We start from the raw sequence: 21,658 nt of genomic DNA, 5'->3' as shown, positions 1-21,658 counted from the left end.
GCTCCAAAGCAGCTCTGCTGACCTGGTTCTCTCCCTCTAAAGCAGCTCTGCTGACCTAGTTCTTAGGCAGCAGAGCGGCTCTGCTGATCTGGTTCTCTGGCTCTACAACAGCTCTGCTGACCTGCTTCTCAGGCTCTAAAGCAGCTCTGCTGACCCAGTTCTATGGCTCTAAAGCAATTCTGCTGACATGGTTCTCTGGCTCTAGAGCAGCTCTGCTGACCTGGTTCTCTCCCTCTAGAGCAGCTCTGCTGACCTGGTTCTCTCCCTCTAAAGCAGCACTACTGACCTGGTTTCTCTGGCTCTACAGCAGCTCCGCTGACCTGGTTCTCTGGCTCTAGAGCAGCTCTGCTGACCCGGTTCTTAGGCTCTAGAGCAGCTTTGCTGACCTGGTTCTCTGGCTCTAGAGCAGCTCTGCTGACCTGGTTCGCTCCCTCTAGAGCAGCTCTGCTGACCTGGTTCTCTCCCTCTAAAGCAGCTCTACTGACCTGGTTTCTCTGTCTCTACAGCAGCTCTGCTGACCTGGTTCTCTGACTCTAGAGCTGCTCTGCTGACCCGGTTCTTAGGCTCTAAAGCAGCTCTGCTGACCTGGTTCTCTGGCTCTAGAGCAGCTCTGCTGACCTGGTTCTCTGGCTCTAAAGCAGCTCCGCTGACCGGGCTCTCTCCCTCTAAATCAGCTCTACTGACCTGGTTCTCTGCCTCTAAAGCAGCTCTGCTGACCTGGTTCTATGGCTCTAAAGCAGCTCTGCTGACTTGGTTCTCTGGCTCTAGAGCAGCTCTGCTGACCTGGTTCTCAGGCTCTAAAGCAGCTCTGCTGATCTGGTTCTCTGCCTCTAAAGCAGCTCTGCTGACCTGGTTCTATGGCTCTAAAGCAGCTCTGCTGACTTGGTTCTCTGGCTCTAGAGCAGCTCTGCTGACCTGGTTCTCAGGCTCTAAAGCAGCTCTGCTGATCTGGTTCTCTGGCTCTAAAGCAGCTCTGTTGACCTTGTTCTCTCCCTCTAAAGCAGCTCTGCTGACCTGGTTTCTCTGGCTCTACAGCAGCTCTGCTGACCTGATTCTCTGTACAGTACGACAGTAATTCATCAAAGCCATGTCAATACATCTCGTCTTAGTGACCGATTAATGAAAAAAGGGACTATCTCATTCACAGTTTAACAAAAGCACATTAAAGTGATTACTAGCTTGGAATAAGCTTCATTGGTAAGCCTCTGTGCGTCAAGCTGACATCATCACTCACAATATTACAAGACATGGCTTTGATGAATTACTGTCGTACTGTATATAGAGTTATGAGGCTTATATCAAGCTAGTAATCAATTTCTTTAACAGTATACTTCTGCCATATTGTGAAAGAGATAGTCCCTTTTATAAATCAGTCACTATGACAAAATGTATTGACATGATTATGATGCATAACTTCCGTATTCTTATAGAGCCAAGCTGTTTTTGATCTGTGACTTTGCATACCACTTGGTTTTAATTTCACACAATTACAAGATGGCCGCTAAAAACATTTTCGCATTGGCAGCCGGCAGTATCTCTGTCTTTAACCAGTCACTATGACGAGATGTATTGACATGGGTTTAACGCATAACTATCACATTGCACATTGGGCCATTCTGATTTGTTTATGTATAATGTATACCATTCGGTTTGTATATTGTTACACCACTTTAAGATGGCCGCCATTATCACCTTTTGTTTTGCACTGCAAACCGGCAGTCCGTTGACTATGTTGTTTTCACCATGTACTTATGGATGCGTGTGATGAGATGCCACACTGTGTGACCAAGGGAGCGTGTCTCCCGAAACGCGTTACAGTGCGAATTAAAAGTTACCTGTACAGCGACTGAGAGTGCGTTTTGCTTATTAGCAGACAATTTGGATATATATATATATATATATATATATATATATATATATATATATATATATATATATATATATATATATATATATATATATATATGCCATGTCTCGATGTGAAAGTAAAGAATATTGCATTTTGGGACTTGTAGTTGAAATACAAGCCATGTGACCATTGGGACTACAATTGAAAATTACACTCACCTGGGACCAAGGCCTAACGGCTGAAACGCGTAAGGATTTATAGGTGTTATTACCTCCGCTTTCCAAGAAAAAGTCTAGCCTGTCACTCAGCCAGTGTTGGGCTCTTTTTGTGTGTGGTGGAAGTACCGTTGTCACCAGGATCTCCATTCCTGGCTCCAGAGCTCGCCCTGCAGGACAGGCGGCCCCCGGTACAATGGAGATGCTTTACTGATATATATATATATATATATATATATATATATATATATATATATATATATATATATATATATATATATATATATATATATATATATATATATATATATATATATATATATATATTATCTACTGGCAGTCGCCAGTAGATAGTTATAGTTAGGACCGTGTTTCCAAAGGAAATCCGCAACATTCTATTTTGAATAACTTTGGCGCCGATTGACGAATCCTCGCAAAATCTTCAAAATAGGTGGGGCGCTCCGCTCCGCTCCTATCCTGAAAGTCTCGTGGGGATTCGTCAAGCAGGGGCTGAGAAAAAGGGGGGGTCCCAAAACGTGTTTTCCCCATGCATTTTTCCATAGGACGTTTAGTCCAAGCTACAGCCCGAACGGCTGAACAGAATTACTTGAAATTTGGCAGAGAGGTAGTCCTCAGGTGAGGGATGTGCCTTTTGTAGGTCTGGTGTAAATGTGTTCAGTATTTGCTGAGAAAATAGCATTTAAATCAATATATATATCTATAATCGCGCTCCGAGCGCGTACGGTAAGCTTACCGTACGCGCACGCTGCCGTGCGCGAGCCTAATTCTGATTGGTGGTTACATGACAGTAAACATTCGAATCGGTCGAAATCAGGAAGTGTCGGCCGCCATTTTGTGTGTCTCACACTGATAAACAAAGGTGGAGAACGTGAAAAGGGGGCAACGAAGAGAGTTGCAGACCCCCTAGCGTTTGTCAGGGGGTCCAAGAAGGTCCCAAAAGTATGAAGAATACATTTACTTTATTTTTTTTTAAATCGCGGGTTGCGCGTACGGTAAGCTTACCGTACGCGCACGGCAGAAAAAAAACAATAGTAAAAATCAAATTTAAGTGTTTAGATATTAGGGGGCTCTAAAAAGAGCCGTTGTGTTTATGAAGTGTTTTTTTTGTGGTACCTACAAGTAAGTACCGATGCAGAGTCTAAAGTTCAAGAGGAAGACTCTGTTGCCTTCATCAGTGAAATGTACACCGTCTCCTCTATAAATGCCTTGCATGTTGTAACGCAAGTTGTTGTGGTATATAGAACCCATACCATAGTCTCTGAGGAAAGCAGAAATAGATTTGTTGACGTGTTTTCTTGCTTTGTCAATCTCCGGACAAAATTGGTTGGACCAGTTCCACTTTTGCCTTTGGCATATGTTAGAATATACAAACGCAGATTGAGGAAAAAGCGACATCAATTGCACAAAGGTGTCCTTAATAAGCATTTCCAGACCTACCCCAGTTAAAGTGTCTAGGTCATTTCCACCACAGTGCACAATAATAAGGTTAGGCTGTGGGAGATGTAGAAAGGTTTTCACCAAAGGAATTAATTGGTGCCACATTAACCCTCTCTGACCAATCCATTTAATGTCTACATTTGGCAAAGCAAGGTCTCTCACCATACCTCTTTTTTCTGCATACTTTTCACTCCAGAAGACATAGCTGTGACCTACAATCCACACTGTGAACATCTTTCAAGGAGATCTGGATGCACTCAGGAGGTGTCTTTCAGTAGAATGGCAATATGAAATGAAAGACAGTTGTAAAATGGAGGCATACATATTTTTTTTTAATAAAAAGAACTCATTGGCTGATTCAAATCATTTTACAGTTAAAACTAGGCTGTATGTGTACATTTTTAGAAGCATGTTTTGTATTGGTTCAGAAAATTGTGTTCCCACAGAAGATTAATTTGGATTTGCTGTTAGGTTTGACAGGTGAAGCACTCTTGCTGTTTGGAATAGAAACATTTTGTGCTGAACTTCTGACCTCTCTGCTCACACCAGTGTTCCATGAGCTGTTGCTATGGTAGCAGGCAGAAGTCAAGTTGGGGGAAGGGTTCATTTGGAAAGGGGTTGCAGTTTTCAACCAATAGAAATGTGTGATTTCATTTGAAAAAATGTTGGAAGCACTGAGATTTGTAATTAACATGTATATGTGTGAAAAAAGTGAGGGAAACATTGCCATTTACTGGTTCTGGTGGGAGGAGAGAGGTGTACAGCTCTGAGATTCTGACTCTGATAATCTGCTGTTTGAGTGCCACATTTCTTTCTCAACTAACTAATTTTAAAGGTTAGATATGAGTTTGAGAGGGGATGTATGTGGTGAATTTTGATATAAAAAATAGAATTGTGATTCTTCGTTTAAAGTTGTGTTTTACATTTTGTGGTTTGGGAGATATTTAACTGTCTTGAACTTGTAAAATATTATGGAGTATGTTTTCACCATAAGTTAAGGTGTACTGGTATCACTGAGGAATAATATTTTGTGCCTAGAATCAAACCATGAGTCTGTGTGCACACAGGAATTGTTGTCAGAGATTTTATTTGTGTTGGTCCGGTTCTGTAAGAATGGCATTTGTAGGAAAGGGGCAGCTTTTTTTTTAATAAATATGATGGTTTTATTAATAAATAAGTTATTTTGTTGGTCAGGTAAGTGTGAAATTTCAGTATTTATCACACATTTAGTTTCATGCTCCCTTTTTTCACTTCTCCTCTATCTGCTTTTTTCTTTTCCGTTGTACTCCCTCAAGGACCTTGTAGGGTGTAAACATTTTTTTTTGTTTTATTTAAAAAAAAAATACGCATACCGTACGCGTACGGTAAAAAAAAAAATTAAAAAAAATTCATTAAAAAAAATAACAAAAAGTTGGGAGGTAAGGTTGGCTCTTAAAAGAGCCGTTGTGTTAATACAGAGACAGAGGAAAGAAAGAATGGGAATATTAACAAGGACCACAGATGTGCTGGTCTATCTTATTGTTTATTAGGGAAACACTGGTCTCCCCATGAACAATTAGACCATAACATCTGGTGCACCTCATTTGTACCCTCTGAAATCGAGGGTTCGTTTCCAAAGGAGCAGAAGAGGGTGATGCTCCCACCGCAGAGGAAGGGCTCGGCTGAGCTGCCGAAGATGTACTCGGCTGAGCTTCTGCGGGTGTGCTCGGGTGACTTACTGAAGGGTTTGCTTCAGAATGTCGAGCAAAAGTCCTGGGATGTACATCCCTAATGTGTCTCACCATTGTGTGATTACCAAAGGAATACTTCTTCCTCGGGTTACCTCTAGATAAGACACGCTCACAAAGTGAGCAGGTGACTAATGGAGCATTTACCTTTTTCTGCCCCTCTGGAAAAGTGAAATACTCCCAAACAAAAGAATTCTTTTGTTTCCTCCTTCTCTATCTGATGATGCTGCTGCCCTGCTCACTCTCAGAAGAGGTCTGCTGCTCTGCCATTGTATCCCAAAGACAATTCAGCTCCTTCTCCTAAGAAATCACAAGCAGTAATGAGGGGAATGGGTGTGGTGTAGGAAGATTCTGGAACTGAAAGTAGTTTAAACCAATCAAAAGTGTTGTTTCTTGATCACATGACCCACCGTACGCGCACGTTAAGCTTACCGAGCGCGTACGGTAAAAGTACGCATGCGCGTACGAAAGACACGCGCACGCGCGCATGCGCATTACAGGCACGCTCGTACACTTCCGCGTAACGTGCGCGTGTTCGTGCGCGTGTAAAGCATGCGCTTACGCGTCGCGTAGGAAGTACGGACGCCTACACAAATTGCGTAAGCATGCGCACACGGAGTATAAATATTACGTACGCTCACCGTACATAAAGCGAAGCGTGCTCTTACGGTAAGCTTACCGTACGCGCACGGTAAAAAATTTAAAAAAAAAAAAAGGTTTGTTGAAGATATTAACTATGTTATACAACTATATCTAACCATTTATTTAAAAAAGGTGAATCTTTATAAATTGAAGAATGCATTAAAACCATGAATATATACATAGGTAGAATAGTGTTTAAAGGAAAAAAGAAAAAGAAAAAAAATTATGTAAAAAAACAAACAAATTCAATGAAAAAACCATAGGTTTCACACACATTATAGTTAGGAATTAGAATTCAAAAAACCATGCAAAAACACAGAAAAAAACATAGGTTTCACACACGTTATATTTAGAAATTAGCTTTTAAAAAACCTTGCAAATTCACTGAAAAAACCATAGGTTTCACACACGTTATAGTTAGGAATTAGCATTTAAAAAACCTTGTAAATTCACTGAAAAAAACATAGGTTTCACACACGTTATAGTTAGCTGGACATTTCTCTCGTAAAAAACCATTGAAATTCCCCCGTTATAGTTAGTTCAGCTAACTATAACTCGCGCACCCGCAATCCACTGCTGATGACGTCACATATTACATCACTCATGACATGGTAAGTGACATCACTCATGACATCACTGATGCATAGAATGAATCCACATGGAATGTATTTACACAGCTAGTGAAGCTCTGACCTGTCTGACGCCCTACCGTGCCTAATCTCGGCACCCCCGCCGGTGGGTACTCTCCAAGTAGACACCCTTGTCGTTTATTTATACAAACATGGGTAGCTATTGGCAGGCACATTTAATATACACGCACACCAAGCCATTCAAAGGGGAATCGACAAAAATTCGACCAAACTATGCAGGAAATCCCCGTCACGGTTAATAAAACACACATCCACCGCCGGATGTGTAATACTTTTTATTTTACTCTCTGGAAAGGAGACGAACCTCACTTGAGAGTCAAATCAAATCAAATCAAATATCTTTATTCGGATATTTACAAATAACCATAAAAGATGCACATAATCAAGTCAACATGCTTTTGTTAAAACCATAATCAAATATACATAATACCCTAAAATCATCAATGCATAAAATCCCAAAATGCGAGATCATAAAAAGCAGGACAATTAAGTGCTAAGGTTCATTTTTCGGCGGCCTTCTTGTGCCTATTAATGATTGTCTATGGCAGAGAGGATACTTTATAATCATAATAACAAGGGAGCAATCCTAGTAATTAGACCTCTCCTCTGGTATTTCTTAATCTGACTGCCAGTCGCAAAAAGTGCACAGTGCTAAATAATACAAATGGGTCAGCAGAGAGTTTGAGAAACAAGAGGGCCACTTTAGCCTGTCTAATTCCCGCGCGTTTCAAGATGTTTTTTAGAAACCGCTTTCTGGGAAGGTCGTAAAATGGACATATGAGAACAAAGTGAATGGTGTCTTGCGGAGATCGTTGATCGCAGCCGCAACACCCTTTTTTGCTAACATCACTCGTGTAACCAGCTGGAACTGATAAAATGTGGTGCAGGAGGTTTAATCTGAATCTTGTTATCAGGAATCTGTCATGTCTGTTATGTATATTGGACAGGTAAAATTCCATCCCCGCACAATTTTTTGTAAGCTGGTGTTCTCTTACGGTTGATTTCCTCCCTTCCCTTTCCTCTCTAACGTTAGCTACATGTAGTGAGAAGTCTGCCTTTATGGCCTCTTTGTCTCTCGATCCTATTATGGAGGGGTCATCAAAAAAGATTAGCATGGCCCAAACTAGTCAGTGTGTCCTTTACGTATTTGAGCCAGGGTATTTGCAACCCCTTGTCCCCCTTCAAACAGTCCTCCAAAATTTGTCTACTAAGGTTTGCCTCAGGGTTTATCCAGATTTTAATCCAACAGATGATGGGTTTGAGGCATGCCCTATCACTAATATAGGGGATACCCAGCTCTTCATGGACTATGAAAGAGGGGATGCTTTGAGGGACTTGCAAAAGTCTCCTCAAGAACTTATCTTCCTCAATCTGGATTTTTCTCCCATTTGTAAAGCCCCACACCTCACTTCCGTACAGGGTTTTGGCGCAGCAGACAAGACTATATAAATGTACAATTTCGTTGGGTGACCAACGACCCAGTCTGCGTGCATAATTCATAATTGACCCCTCGGCACCAAGTTGTTGGGTACATTTCTGACTTACAAGGGGTTTAAAATTTAAGTCTTTGTCAAAAACCATACCCAAGTAGTTAAAATGTTTCACCTTCTCCAATTTGTGTGCGCCTATGGTGAAAACACAATTCTTGTGTGGGGTTTTTCCTACTTCCATAATGAAAGATTTTGTGAGGTTAGGGACTAAATCAAGGTCTGCCATAAAGCTGACAAATCCCCCAATGAGGGCCTGCAGGCTCCTGCCAGTGCGCGCCAGGAGGACCGCATCATCTGCGTAAAGGAGGACGGGTATTCCTCTCTTCCCTATGCTGGGGCAATCTGCCTCCAGGGCTCCGAGCGCCTTCTCTAGCCCATTGATATAAAGCGTAAATAGGAAGGGTGCCAGAATACATCCTTGTCTCCCCCCGCCCTTACACTGAAATTCCTCAGTGACGTCGCCCTCATTTGTATACCTGACCCGTGCCGTGGTGTTTTGATGCAGCATACGCAGGGCGTGGATCAAACCAGGATCCACGCCCATGGCACTCAGGATTTCCCACAGCCTTCTTCTGTTCACACAGTCGAAGGCCGCTGAGAGATCCATGAATGCCAGGTAAACTGTCCCCTCCCTGGCCACAGTATACTTTGCCACCAGGTGGTAAAGGTTAAGGCATTGGTCAGTTGTGGAGCGCCCTTTTCGGAAACCATACTGTACGTCAGTGATAATATTGTTTTCGTCAGCCCATATCATTAGACGATTTAGAATGACTCTTCCCAAGACTTTCGCCGTTACATCTATTAGGGATATTGGGCGATAACATTGAGGGTCATTTTTATTACCCTTCTTAAATATGGGCACAATGACGGCCGTAGACCATGATCTCGGCATGCCCACCTCCATAGCTGTGTTATAAACCCTAGTTAAAATGGGGGCCCAAAGATCTATCTGGCTTTTAAATAGATCAGGGGGTATCCCATTTGGCCCTGGCGCCTTCCTCACTACTAGGCCTTCTATGCCCAAATGAACCTCTTCCACCATAATGGGTGTCCAGACACTAATGGGGCAACCATTTACTGGTGTTAACTGTGCCTCAGGTGCCCCACGATTATACAGTCTGGAAAAGTGTGCCTCCCACGCCTCTGGTAAAATATGGGAGGCCAATTGTGGTTTATCTAGGGGTTGGAAACACGGGGCGTTTATTACCCTCCAGAAACTGCTCATATCTTTAAGCTCGGCAGCCTCTCTTAGAGACACCCATGCTTCATTTTGTAGGGCTGTTTTCCGTGACTTGGTCGCCTTTTTGTAGCTACTCCTGCAAGCGGCTATCTCACCTTTGTCCTTGGGAACCTTGGTTAATGCCAGCTTCAGGTCCCTATGGGCCTTTGAGCAGTTCTTATCGAACCACCTGGGACAAAAGTCACCCTTAGGCTTGGGTTTACTTCTTAAGAGACTATCGATGTGCTGAGCAGTTCCTTCAAATGCTACAATTAAGTCCGTCCCCTCTATCTTGGGATCTAAACACCTCCAGATGTGATTCTCAGCATTGTTGAGGAGAGCTCTCACTTGAGAGTCACAGCGTGCTCCTGGCTGAGCCCAATGTTATGTTACACCCACCAGTGCCCGCCGAGTGCCTCACACCTCTGTGTTGTATTCCACCAGCTAGTGCATATGCTATGACACTCTCTAGCCCATGTGCACTGTAACACCACCCCGTGAATATGTCATGCCACACTTGCCTTCGCACGGGTTATATTGCCCCATCTAACGTGCCTTCCTCGATTCCTATGTTATAACGCACAGCGCTATGCCATACATATTACAATCTGAGATCCATATCTTTGTCACAGTGCATATGCAACGTTACACTCCCCAGCACATATTTTATATTACAACTTTAGAGACTAGTTAGGTTACAACACTGCCCTGTGCATATTACACTCCAAGGCCCATATCGCATAGCACGCGCTAGTGCCTGTGCTATCTCGTGCTCTTCAATGAATCTGTCATTGCGCACAATGTATTGCATATTATATTTCACGCCCCGGTTCATCTTATATCACACTTTTTGGTGCATAGTTTATACCATATACTATATCTAGTTTTCATTTTCAATCGTACTCTCAGGACTATGTTCTATATAACACTGCGTCCACCTACCCTTTTCACGGGCATTTCATTTTGCGAAGGGGGGTGGAGGGTCAGGGTGTGTTTCTGCCAAGTGAGCCCGGAGTCACAGTCACAAACATCCTCTTCTTCCTGAATAAAAGTGAGATTATGCTGCATACTTGTTCATATTTTAAGTAGTTTGCACAGACACACATTTTAAAACAATAAAGTTCCTAATACCCACCTTCTCTGAACAGTTAGCTTGCTGCCCCATCCACCTCCTCCCTATCCTCTATTGTCTGAATCCATGGACTAGCCTCCTCCCTCCTGCCATGCATGGTCTGATGTGCTGCTGCTGGAGCGGGTTATGCAAAATATTTGTATACCCATCCCATTTTGCATGTCGTTTTATTAATTAGATTCATTAATTAATCATAATCGTACTAATGGTTTGGAGTGATGTGGAAATAACTAATCAACCTTATTAATGACCGAAATACACGTGGGATTTGCATCTGCATGGCCTAATTAATGACGTGAACTAAATTTCGTACGCATATTAATGATAGATCATTAGAACATTGCATGATATATGTCGCTTTGGTGATGAAATTGGGATTCGTGCTTTATTTAGTAAGTATAAACCGCATTGAGTGTTGCTTTTGGCTAGATAAATACACACACATATGGGTATTAGCGAGGGAATAACATTTAATTAGTCATTTCTATGTATTAATTACGTTTTTGTGTTTCTTTGCTTAAGTTGACTATTCTGGCCTATCAAATGATGGCTGCTTTTGGTGCCTAACCCAACTGCCGACGCTGAACCAGGCTTGGGTGAAGTGCGCCTGCGCTAAAAGATGAGCAACAATGGCCCTGTCTTAACCCCAGGCAAGCTGTACTTATCAAGGCCACTGGGAAAGGTGCCAGCGCTACAGACAAAAGGCTTTATTAAAGAACCGGAACCAGCAAGTATGCTGACAACATGGACTAAACCATATGGGAACGGAGAGGTTGACCCCTGATCAGCCAGTCAGAACAGTTTAAAACTCAAAATTGTTAAATTTTGCTATTGAAATTATTATAAAACCCACAGAATAGAGAGGTTGGAGGGTCGCTCCTTCGATTTCCTGATGATATGCTGACGAAGAGGACGGTGACACTGCGGGACAGCTGTTAGCCTGAATCTTTGACGGACTGAATTAATGCCCAAAATCCTGATGAACTTAACCTGCTAAATTGATGGGCATAGATTTGCGAGATTGCCAGATTTGACATAGAGGACGACTTTAGCCAGAATAGGTAAATATGAATGGCAACTTGATCAAATGAATGATTTAATCTGCAATATTAATATAAATTTGGATTTGAACATCTACAGGAATGAGTTGGGTTGTTTATTCATTGAAATGTGTTAATGAAAAGGTTAATTAGAGTATTAGAAATTCACTTAAATCTACAACTAACAGATCCATCCCGGTCATGAGGGGAATACCAAATGTAGAATCTAGGGCCTAATGAGTATAAGAAGGATTTGTAGGTTTGTTGCTCATTAGGGTAAAGTGGTATCTTTCTCCCTCATTATCCAGCACTTGGAAGGATAATCGCCTCTCGTACGGACTGATGGTGAGTATGTGTTGGTGTTATGGGCCCCACCAGCGAATGTATGGATAGTGTGCGTGTGTGAGATCTTTTGGTCCGCAACGGTAGGGAGGGATTTTGCACTCCGCGCTGGAGCACTGCCACTGCCCTCCATTTAGCATGATGTACCAGTCCACTCCTCCTGCCCTCCATTGCCCAATTCTATGGCCCATCATTGACCTCCTAATTAGCCTCTGTGCTTAGCTTGCTGCCCCTATTCTCCTTTCCCCTGCCCTCCGATGTCTTTGTGCATGCCCCTGCTCCATCCTTTTTGCCCACCATGTTCCATGGACCTGCCACTCCTATCTACTCTGAGTGTTCTGTTGAGCTGCCACTCCCCTCCCACCTGCCTAGCATTGTCAGATGACTGTAACCTGTCCCTGCCACCTCCACCCTGCCTGTCCACATGCCATGCCCCTATCCCCTTCCTCCTGTCCTCCATGGTCTATTTTACTGCCACACCCTTCTGCCCTCCCTGGTCTGTTGTGCTGCAACTGCTCCTCCTGCCTGCCCGCGCGGTCTGTTGTGAGGCCCCTTTCCCTGAATTCTCTTGTCTGTGCCCAGGTCCTGACCCTCCCTTCTATCCTCCATGGTCCTTTGTGCATGCCCCTGCACCCTCCTTCTTGCCCATCATAGCCATTGTGCTGCCACTAACCCTCCCGCTTGCCATGCATGGTCTTCTGTGCTGCCATGGACCCTCCCACCTTCCATGTGTGGTCAGCTAGCTGCCCCTGACCCCCTCCCACCTTCCCTCCATGGTGTGTGTGTATGCCATCATAGTCTCATTGTTGCTCTCCATGGTGTGTTTGTTTCTAGTGCCCAACCTGCCTGACCTCCATGGTCATCTTGCTGCTCCTGCCTTGCCCCCTTGCCCCCAGCCCTCTGTTTCCATGTACAGACCCCTATTCCCTCCCTCCTGTCTTGTCTGTTCCATTGTAATGCCCCTGATCCGTCCCTCCTGCCCTTTATGGTCTGTTATGCTGCAGCTTTCTCTCCTGTCTGCCCATTATGGTCAGCTAGCTACCATTGCCTCTTTCCCCTCTGTTCTCTGTTGTCCATGTGCATGGTCCTGTCCCCTCCCTATTGCTTTCTATGGATTGTTGTGCTGCACTCCTGTCCCGCATGCGCTGTGTGGTGTATTGTGCTGCTGCAAACCCTGATGCCTGCCCTGTAGGGTCAGTTTGGTGCACCTCTCCATGTCCCTCCTGTCCTCTGTTATCCGAGTCCATGTCCCTACCCCAATTCCTCCTGCCTACCATGATCCAATGTACCATACTTGCGAACATTTTGAACTTGGTAAGAGGGAGATTTTGAAAAAAAACTGGGGTATTGAATTTCCCCTTTGAGTTACATTGAAAAAGAGGAGATTGTAGACAGGAGAGAGATCAAATAAAGCCCATTTGAGCTTAAAAACATTGGACGTTTCCTGGCTGAAACGGGTCTGTTGGCATGTATGGTTGTACTACCACTGCCTCTTCCTTCTGCCCACAATGGTGTATAATATTGCCGCAGCCTCTCTTGCCAGTCCTGTATTTTTGGTTTGTTGCCCCTGCCCCCCTTTCCACTGCCCTCCATAGTCTGTTGTGCTGCCACTGCCCTTCCTGCCTGCCCAGTGTGGTCAAATTGTTGCATCTGCACTCTCCTACCTGCCTTCAATTTTCAGAGTCCGTGCCCCTGGCCTCTGCCTCTCAACAGTATCCCAATGAACAACTAGATTGCTAACATTCTATATTTATTACAAAAGTGTGGAACGCCTGACGTCATCTTGATGTAATCAAAACTGTAATATCTAGAGTATTTCCTTTAGAAATTACATATATGAGAGGGTCTTATTTGCATCAAAATTATGGTTAGTGCTCTAAAAAACTACAATGAGGACATATTTTCTGAGTTTTCAAATAGCGACAAAGAACTTTTACATTATTTGTATTCTTTATGTTTTTTTATCCAGTTGACCACTTGATTAAATGTTGCACCTAGGGGAGAGGATGTGGTGTTACTTCCAGAGCTGCAGACTTTGCAATTGGGGAACCAGGTTGGAGTTTCTGCTTCAGCTCAACATTCTGTGATTCTGGTCAAATCACTTAATCTCCCCATGTCTACAACCAAAATGAATTTGGTCTTGTGTGATGTAACCAATGCTCATGTAAAGCACTCCAATACCTGACAAGTCTGCACTATATAAAACTGCAAATACTCAAAAAATAAGTGTTTTGCACACTTCTGTCATTGGGCTACATGTGGGCTACATCTGGGTGATATTTGTGCTGCATTTGGGCTCTTTTATCTCTGGTGGCCATCTTGGGAGATTTATTTGTTATGAAGTTTCCTAATTTCCTCATTTACTGCAGTCTACTCAGTAGGAAATGCTTTCAGTTTTTTACTTTGATTCCATCAAGAAGGTATTCAGATATTTCAAACATTTGCCATAAATTCTGAATGTTAGCACTCTAGTTGCTCATTAGATCACTGTAGTAAAGCTACTGCTCACCAGGGAAGTCTGCTGCTGGTATTAAAAGTGCATGTTTCAGTCTGCATATCAGAAGTTTTTAATGAAATAGAAGAGAATTTAAGAAGTCACTCAAAACGTGCCCTAATTTTTCTTTCTTCAGCACTAATCATAATTACTATGGCAAAATGAACCCCCTCATTGTGTTCCTTTTTAAATTAAATGTTTTAAGTGTTACCAGTTTTTTCCAATCAAGATGGATTCAGGTGTGCCATACTTTTGTCATAAGTAAGACAGTAAGCGCTCTAGTTGATCTTAAGAACACTCTGGGACATTCTGTCATTGGGCTATACTTGGGCTACATCTGGGTGATATTTGGGCTACATTTGGGCTCTTTTGTCTCTGGTGGCCATCTTGGGAGATTTATTTGTTATGAAGTTTCCTAATTTCCTCATTTACTGCAGTCTCCTCAGTGGGAATACTTTCAGTTTTTTATTTTGGTTCAATCAAGAAGGCATTCAGATGTGTCACACATTTGCCATAAATTCTGAATGTTAGCACTCTAGTTGCTCATTAGATCACTGTAGTAAAACTACTGCTCACCAGGGAAGTCTGCTGCTGGTATTCAAAGTGCATGTTTCAGTCTGCATGTCAGAATTTTTTTATGAAATAGAAGAGGATTTGAGAAGTCAAAATGTGCCCTAATTTTTCTTTCTGCAGAACTAATCATAATTTCTATGGCAAAATGAACCCCCTCATTTTGTTCCTTTGTAAATTAAATGTTTTAAGTGTTACCACTTTATTCCAATCAAGATGGCTTCAGGTGTGCCATACTTTTGTCATATGTAAGACTGTTAGCGCGATAGTTGTTCGTTAGAACACTCTGGGACATTCTGTCATTGGACTATACTTGGGCTACATCTGGGTGATATTTGGGCTACATTTGGGCTCTTTTGTCTCTGGTGGCCATCTTGGGAGATTTATTTGTTATGATGTTTCCTAATTTCCTGCAGTCTCCTCAGTAGGAAATACTTTCAGTTTTTTACTTTGGTTCCATCAAGAAGGCATTCAGATGTGTCACACACTTGCTATAAATTCTGAATGTTAGCACTCTAGTTGCTCATTAGATCACTGTAGTAAAGCTACTGCTCACCAGGGAAGTCTGCTGCTGGTATTCAAAGTGCATGTTTCAGTCTGCATGTCAGAATTTTTTAATGAAATAGAAGAGGATTTGAGAAGTCAAAATGTGCCCTAATTTTTCTTTCTACAGCACTAATCATAATTTCTATGGCAAAATGAACCCCCTCATTTTGTTCCTTTTTAAATTAAATGTTTTAAGAGTTACCACTTTATGCCAACCAAGATGGCTTCAGGTAAGCTATACGTTTGTCATAAGTAGGACTGTTAGCGCTCTAGTTGTTCTTTAGAACACTCTGGGAAGCTGCAGTAGAACACAAAGGAATCAACTGACAGTCTCTGCCCTTGTTGGATGTACATGTTTTACTGAGAATGTCAGACTTCATTCTCACATGACTGAGAAAGATAATGTGAATTCACAGAAAATATGCTCTTAGTTTAGCTTATAGATCACCTTCCAAACCTCTGTGGGAAAAGCATGAGAAAATAGTTTTCTCCCAAACATGATTCATGATATCACAGCAGAAGGCTTTTTCACATGGTAAAATCACCTTAGAACACACCACAATTCCTAAAATGAGTATGGTACCATCAACAAATGATTTATAATGTAACTAAAGTCTTAAAACCTTCTATTAACTGCAATGCTTTTTAATGAGGTGCTATCATGTATATTGGTCCCAAGATGGCTGCCAACACTTCTTGGATGAAGTGCTAACAGCCAATCAGATCTCACGATGAGATGTGTGGTTAGGCTCCGCCCAGATATATATGTGATTTTACTATTGATTTTCTCAGGAACTACTGAAGGGATTTACACCATATATGCAAAAGGCACTTTTACAGCTGTTTAAACCATGGCGTTCAGAGGATGAATTACTTGGAGATTTTCACAGCTATGAAGATTCCTTTAATGTATGTAAAGATACGATTGAATGCAGTACTTTCACAAATTATGTGCAAATGTTAAATGAAGAAATTGAACAGGAAGCTACAATTGCAGCTGAAGTAGCTAGAGACAGTTTTCAAGACAGCCAAAGTTTTGGAACACTCAGTCAAGATCCCCTAGGACATCCAATCGTAGAAAATGAAGCTGCAATAGCCATGACTGAAGTGGAAACAGCTATGAATCAAGCTCAGAAAGATTTAGGAGACTTACCAAATTTGGAACAGCAGCTGAATGAAGAACAAAAACAAATTTATGAAGAAGTCACAAAAAAAATTGATCATGGATTACTACATGAAAAGAAAGAGTGCTCATGCGCATCATTTGAACCAATCAGGATGTATGTGAGTGGACAAGCTGGAACTGGAAAAAGTTTCTTAATTAAAGTCATCCGAAGCTACCTACAGCAAAAAACAGATTCAACTTTGTCTTGTGTTGTTACTGCTCCAACTGGGTTAGCAGCATATAACATAAAAGGAATTACCTTACATCGCTTGCTAATGTTACCAGTGGAGCATAAGAACAAAATAGAATATCACAAGTTAACAGGAGAAGCATGCTTCGAAGTTTCAAGAGTGTTGAAGAAGATTAAAGTTCTCATTATTGATGAGGTAAGCATGGTATCAAACTTAATGCTTGCCTTTGTGCATTTAAGAATGCAGCAAATTCTAAAGAGAGATTATGACGTGTTATTTGGAGGAAAACATGTTATAGTTTTTGGGGATCTTCTGCAGCTCACTCCAGTTAAAGGACAACCAGTGTTTAATACTGTGACACATGAAGACACAAAGAAGTCATTAGGAAGTATTGGTAATGCGAATATTTGGTCATTCTTTGAGTACAAAGAACTCACTACCAATATGAGGCAAGCAAACGATGAAGATTATGCAAGTATTCTGAAAGATATCAGAATTGGACTACTCACAGAAGTTGGCAGAGTAGCATTACAGAGTCGGTTGCTACATAATTTATTTCCAAATGAAGAAATAGTTGCAGAGAAAATATACCAGAACATTGCTGAAAAAACACTACGCGAATGCTCGATATTCAGATATTCAATGAGGAACTTTTGAAATTAGAAAAGGAAGAGATTAAGAAAATGGAAGCAGTGGACAAAATTCAGCATGAAGGAATTACTATTACATTAACAGGCAAACTGAAAAATAAATTGGATTCTCTAGAGAAGAATATTTCGAAAACAGCTGGATTAGAAAAAAATCTTTATGTTTGTATGAACTGTCGAGTATTTTTAAGAAGAAATTTGGATGTAGAAAAAGGTTTAGTGAATGGAGCTATGGGTAAAGTTGTGGGTTTTGTGAAATACCAGAAAAAAGATGGAATTGAATTTTTAAAAATAAAATTTGATCAGATTGAAGAGGTTAAAGACATTTGTCATTGTTCAGTTCGTTTCTTGCTTGTGAAAGACTTATATGTACGTAGGAAGCAGTTTCCATTTTCTCTAGCATATGCTGTAACTATTCACAAATCTCAAGGATTAACTGTAGATAGTGCTTTTGTAAACATTGGTTCAACTGTGTTCAAAGAAGGTATGGCATATGTTGCTTTGTCACGAGTGAAAACATTATCTGGTCTATTCATGATAGACTTTGATGACTCAAAAGTTAGTGCTGATGCAAACTGTGTAAAGGAATATAATAGATTAAGAAGAAGCTATGCTCCTCATTTAGGTCAGTATCCTGTGTTTGAAAAACGTGTTGTTTGTCGGAAAAGGAGAATTGAGAATATCTGTAATGAGGATGTACAGAAGAGAAAACAAAAGGAGAGTGATGTGACTGCATGCAAAAAGAAAAAGGACAGTATTGAAGAGGTTGTTGGTTGTCATTTTGAAAATAGCTCTGGTGTCAACTGCTACGCTAATGTAGTGCTGAATGTTGTATTTTATCTTGAAAGTTTGCAAGAGCAGATAATACTAAATCATGAAAAAAGATTCTGTTCTCTGCTGAGTTTTCTTTTTGAGAAGCTGAGTAACGATAAAACTAAAATAGAAAGTGCTTCTGATGTTAGAAAACATTTAGATGTATGTTCAGGAAGTACACAGTTTACTCAAAATGTCCAGCAAGATGCACAGGAATTCTTGATGTATATTCTTATGGTACTGGAAGAAGAAGGGGTAGAAATTGAAAATATGTTTGGTCTGTCTTATAAATGGGAACATAGTTGTGAAAACTGTTTCAACACATGCAGCTCTAATGTTGATTCTGAAAGGTTCATATATTTAACATTACCAGAGAGTCAATCAGTCACTTTTAGTAAATTAGTTAAAGATGCCAATCACAGCATGGAATGTTCTAAATGTAAATCAGACATGTTTTCAACGTTATTTTTAAAGAAATATGGACAGTATGTAATTTTAATGATGCAACGTTGTAGAGCTGATGGAACAAAATTGGACACTTCTATAAAGAAGTTTGTAGGAAAACAATTATCAATATCAGGAAAAACTTTTGTTGCAGTTGCAACAATTTTCTATGATGGACCTACGATAACCTCTGGTCATTACACAGTTTATCTTAAATGTGAAAAAGGCTGGACACTGTGTAATGATTCTCAATTGATTTTCAAGCAACGTTTGCCTGCAGAATTACCAAATTCGTATTTATTTTTTCTAAAACCAAAATTTTAGATACAAATTGCAACATCTGAACAAATCATTTTTTGCGATTTTTTTGGATTACCATTGGATATTTCATCAAAAAAGAATTTAAAAATTACCATTTGGCCTCATGGAAAGGTAAAAATTTCTCTTGTGGACTTCTTTGACAGATATTATTTGGGTGTATGAGCTTAAGCAACAAGATTTACAGACGTTATTTATTACAAATAGTTATTGTTGCTAGATGATATTTTTATTATATGTATTATATTTCTATCAAGGTATGATTTACTGAGAAGAGATTCAGGGCTTTTTTTAAACAATCATTCACATTGTTAATTTTTTTACCCGCTGTTAAGTGATGAATGCAATTGGTTTCACAATTTGCAGTGAAATTCAATATATTCTGAAAACAGCAAAAAAAGGGCAAAACATGTCTTTGTTAAATATGAAAATATGTGTACTGTATTCTAAAATGTATTGTTAAATATTAATACTTTTTTTCTTTTGTTACAGATTGAGAAAGAAATTTTATGAAAATTAATCCTTTTATCTAGCAATTTAAAAAAACCATTTAATGAAAATTAAGTTGGTCAGGTAAGTTTGAAATATCTGTATTTATCACACATTTACTTTCGTAATTCCTTCTTTTCAGTTCTCCTCACTCTGCTTTTGTCATTTCTCTTGTGGTCCCTCAAGTACATTGAAGGGTGTAATAAATATTTTATTTAAAAAAAAAAAAAAAAAAAAAGATGAAATAAATAAAAATAAAAAATTGTGAGGTATGGTGGCTCTTAAAAGAGCCCTTGTGTTAATACAGGGACAGAGGAAAGAAAGAATGGGAATATTAGAAGGAACCACACTTGTGCTGCTCAATCTTATTATCTATTAGAGGAATACTAGATTCCCCCACAGCAATAAGAGAGTAACAAGCGATGCACCTTATTTGTACCCTCTGAAAACGAGGGTAGATGTCCAGAGGAGCAGAAGAGGGTGATGTTCCCACCTCAGAGGAAGTGCTCGGCTGAGCTGCCGAAGATGTACTTGGCTGAGCTTCTGCGGATGTGCTCGGGTGACTTACTGAAGGGTTTGCTTCAGTATGTCGAGCAAAAGTCCTGGGATGTACATCCCTAATGTGTCTCAACATAGTGTGATTACCAAAGGAATACTTCTTCCTTGGATTACCTCTAGATAACACACGCTCACAAAGTGAGCAGGTGACTAATGGAGCATTTACCTTTTTCTGCCCCTCTGGATATGTGCAATATTCCCAAACAAAAGAATTCTTCTGTTTCCTCCTTCTCTGTCTAATGATGCTGCTGCCCTGTGTGGTACTGTAAATTTCGGAACCATGTCGGTGGCATGGCCCCGCCATGCCGATTGTGGTATCAGCGAACCGCAAATGACTAGCGCGTCATGTTTTACCGATGAATTCACCAAGTATACGATACTATATATACATCGTACCCACAGGTTCCATTTTAGAGCGGTAGCCATTTTGTGGTTGCCCTCACATAGGCTGTGCACTAAGGCCATGCCTAAGCCTAAAGGACACGTACACCTTCTGTGACTCCTTTGTGACCTGTAAACTAACTCCAATGCCCGAGGTCATTCATGTCCGGCCGGTTCCTTTTACTGCGGCCAAATGGGATTAGCATCAGGGCTTGACACACCATAAAGTCGTTCTTCCCACACGAACCCTGACTAATCTCTTTTCACACCTGACTCTGTTTCCTACTTTATGGCTTTCTTTACGAGGAGGAGGTGCCCGTTTATTGGGGTCCGCTGAAATCTGATGAAGGTTCTGAGCCTCGCTGGGTAAATAATTGTGGGCTGACCGAGCTGAAATGTGGGATTATCATCATGACTTTGCTGTTCCTTTGAAGCGAAAATATGTGAACAACTACTTGTAAAATAGGGGCGGTGTTGCCCAGAGCGTAATATTTTTGTATATAGGAAAAGACTGGTTTTTGGTTTGGAGCAGTCTCCTGAGAACATACATCGTGGTGTACTTCTCGGATACCTGTGATTGGTCTGCAGACAATAAATACGATCTTTGACTTCATCTAGAAGACTCCGTGTTTCTGTGGTCTGAGACAGGAAGAACTCGAAGTCTTCGGGTGTGTCCCCTGGCACCGCTGGGTTGGTTCTGAAAAACCCAGTACTTCAGTTGGCGCCCAACGTGGCGCGATTTCAGCGGTACCGGTCCAAGCCAGAGGTTCGTGAGGAGCTTCGTGTGCAAATTCTGGAGGATAGCCGCCACTTCATCGATCCCTGCATGTCGACGTGGTCCGAAAGTCTTTACTGCGAGGTTCTCCACATCCTGACGGCTATGAAGGACTGCTGCCCTGACTATCGCCCTGTTTTGGACCCTTGATGATTTGGTAGAGCGAAACGATTAAACGAGTCTTCTGGTGACGTCATCGATACCTCAGTTAAGTATAAGTGGAGCGTCTCCCAGTCCTTAGTTTGGTTTGGTATCCCTTCGGGATTGCTTTGATTTGGAACTTGCAAGTGCCAAAGCCGAAGGACTCGTGTATTCACGAGACTATCGTATTCGATAATCCTTTGAAGTTTGAAACTAGACTAGTGAGCGAAGATGCCTGGTTCTAGTATATTTGGAAATTTGTTTTGTTTGGGTTGTAATAGGGACTTCCGATTAGAGGATTCGTGTCCGGTTCCTCCAATTGGAACTCCAACGTATGAGCTTTATGTGAAACACGGCGTGGG

General features: G+C 41.3%; 1 protein-coding gene across 1 annotated transcript in view; it reads right to left on the bottom strand.

The window, feature by feature from the left end:
- Nucleotides 1–21,658, bottom strand: part of ZPLD1 (zona pellucida like domain containing 1) — a 2,463,358-nt gene that overhangs the window by 240,604 nt on the left and 2,201,096 nt on the right. Inside the window, exon 9 of the mRNA XM_085623784.1 lies at nucleotides 8,182–8,202. Within this exon, the coding sequence (XP_085479910.1) occupies nucleotides 8,182–8,202 (21 nt within the window). The remainder of the gene's footprint in view (nucleotides 1–8,181; nucleotides 8,203–21,658) is intronic.

This window comes from Triturus cristatus, chromosome 8 (genome assembly GCF_964204655.1).
Source record: "Triturus cristatus chromosome 8, aTriCri1.1, whole genome shotgun sequence".
In the NCBI taxonomy this organism is placed as follows: Eukaryota; Metazoa; Chordata; class Amphibia; order Caudata; family Salamandridae; genus Triturus; species Triturus cristatus.
Note: the sequence above shows the minus strand (reverse complement) of the source record. Positions and strands in the feature narration are given on the sequence as shown.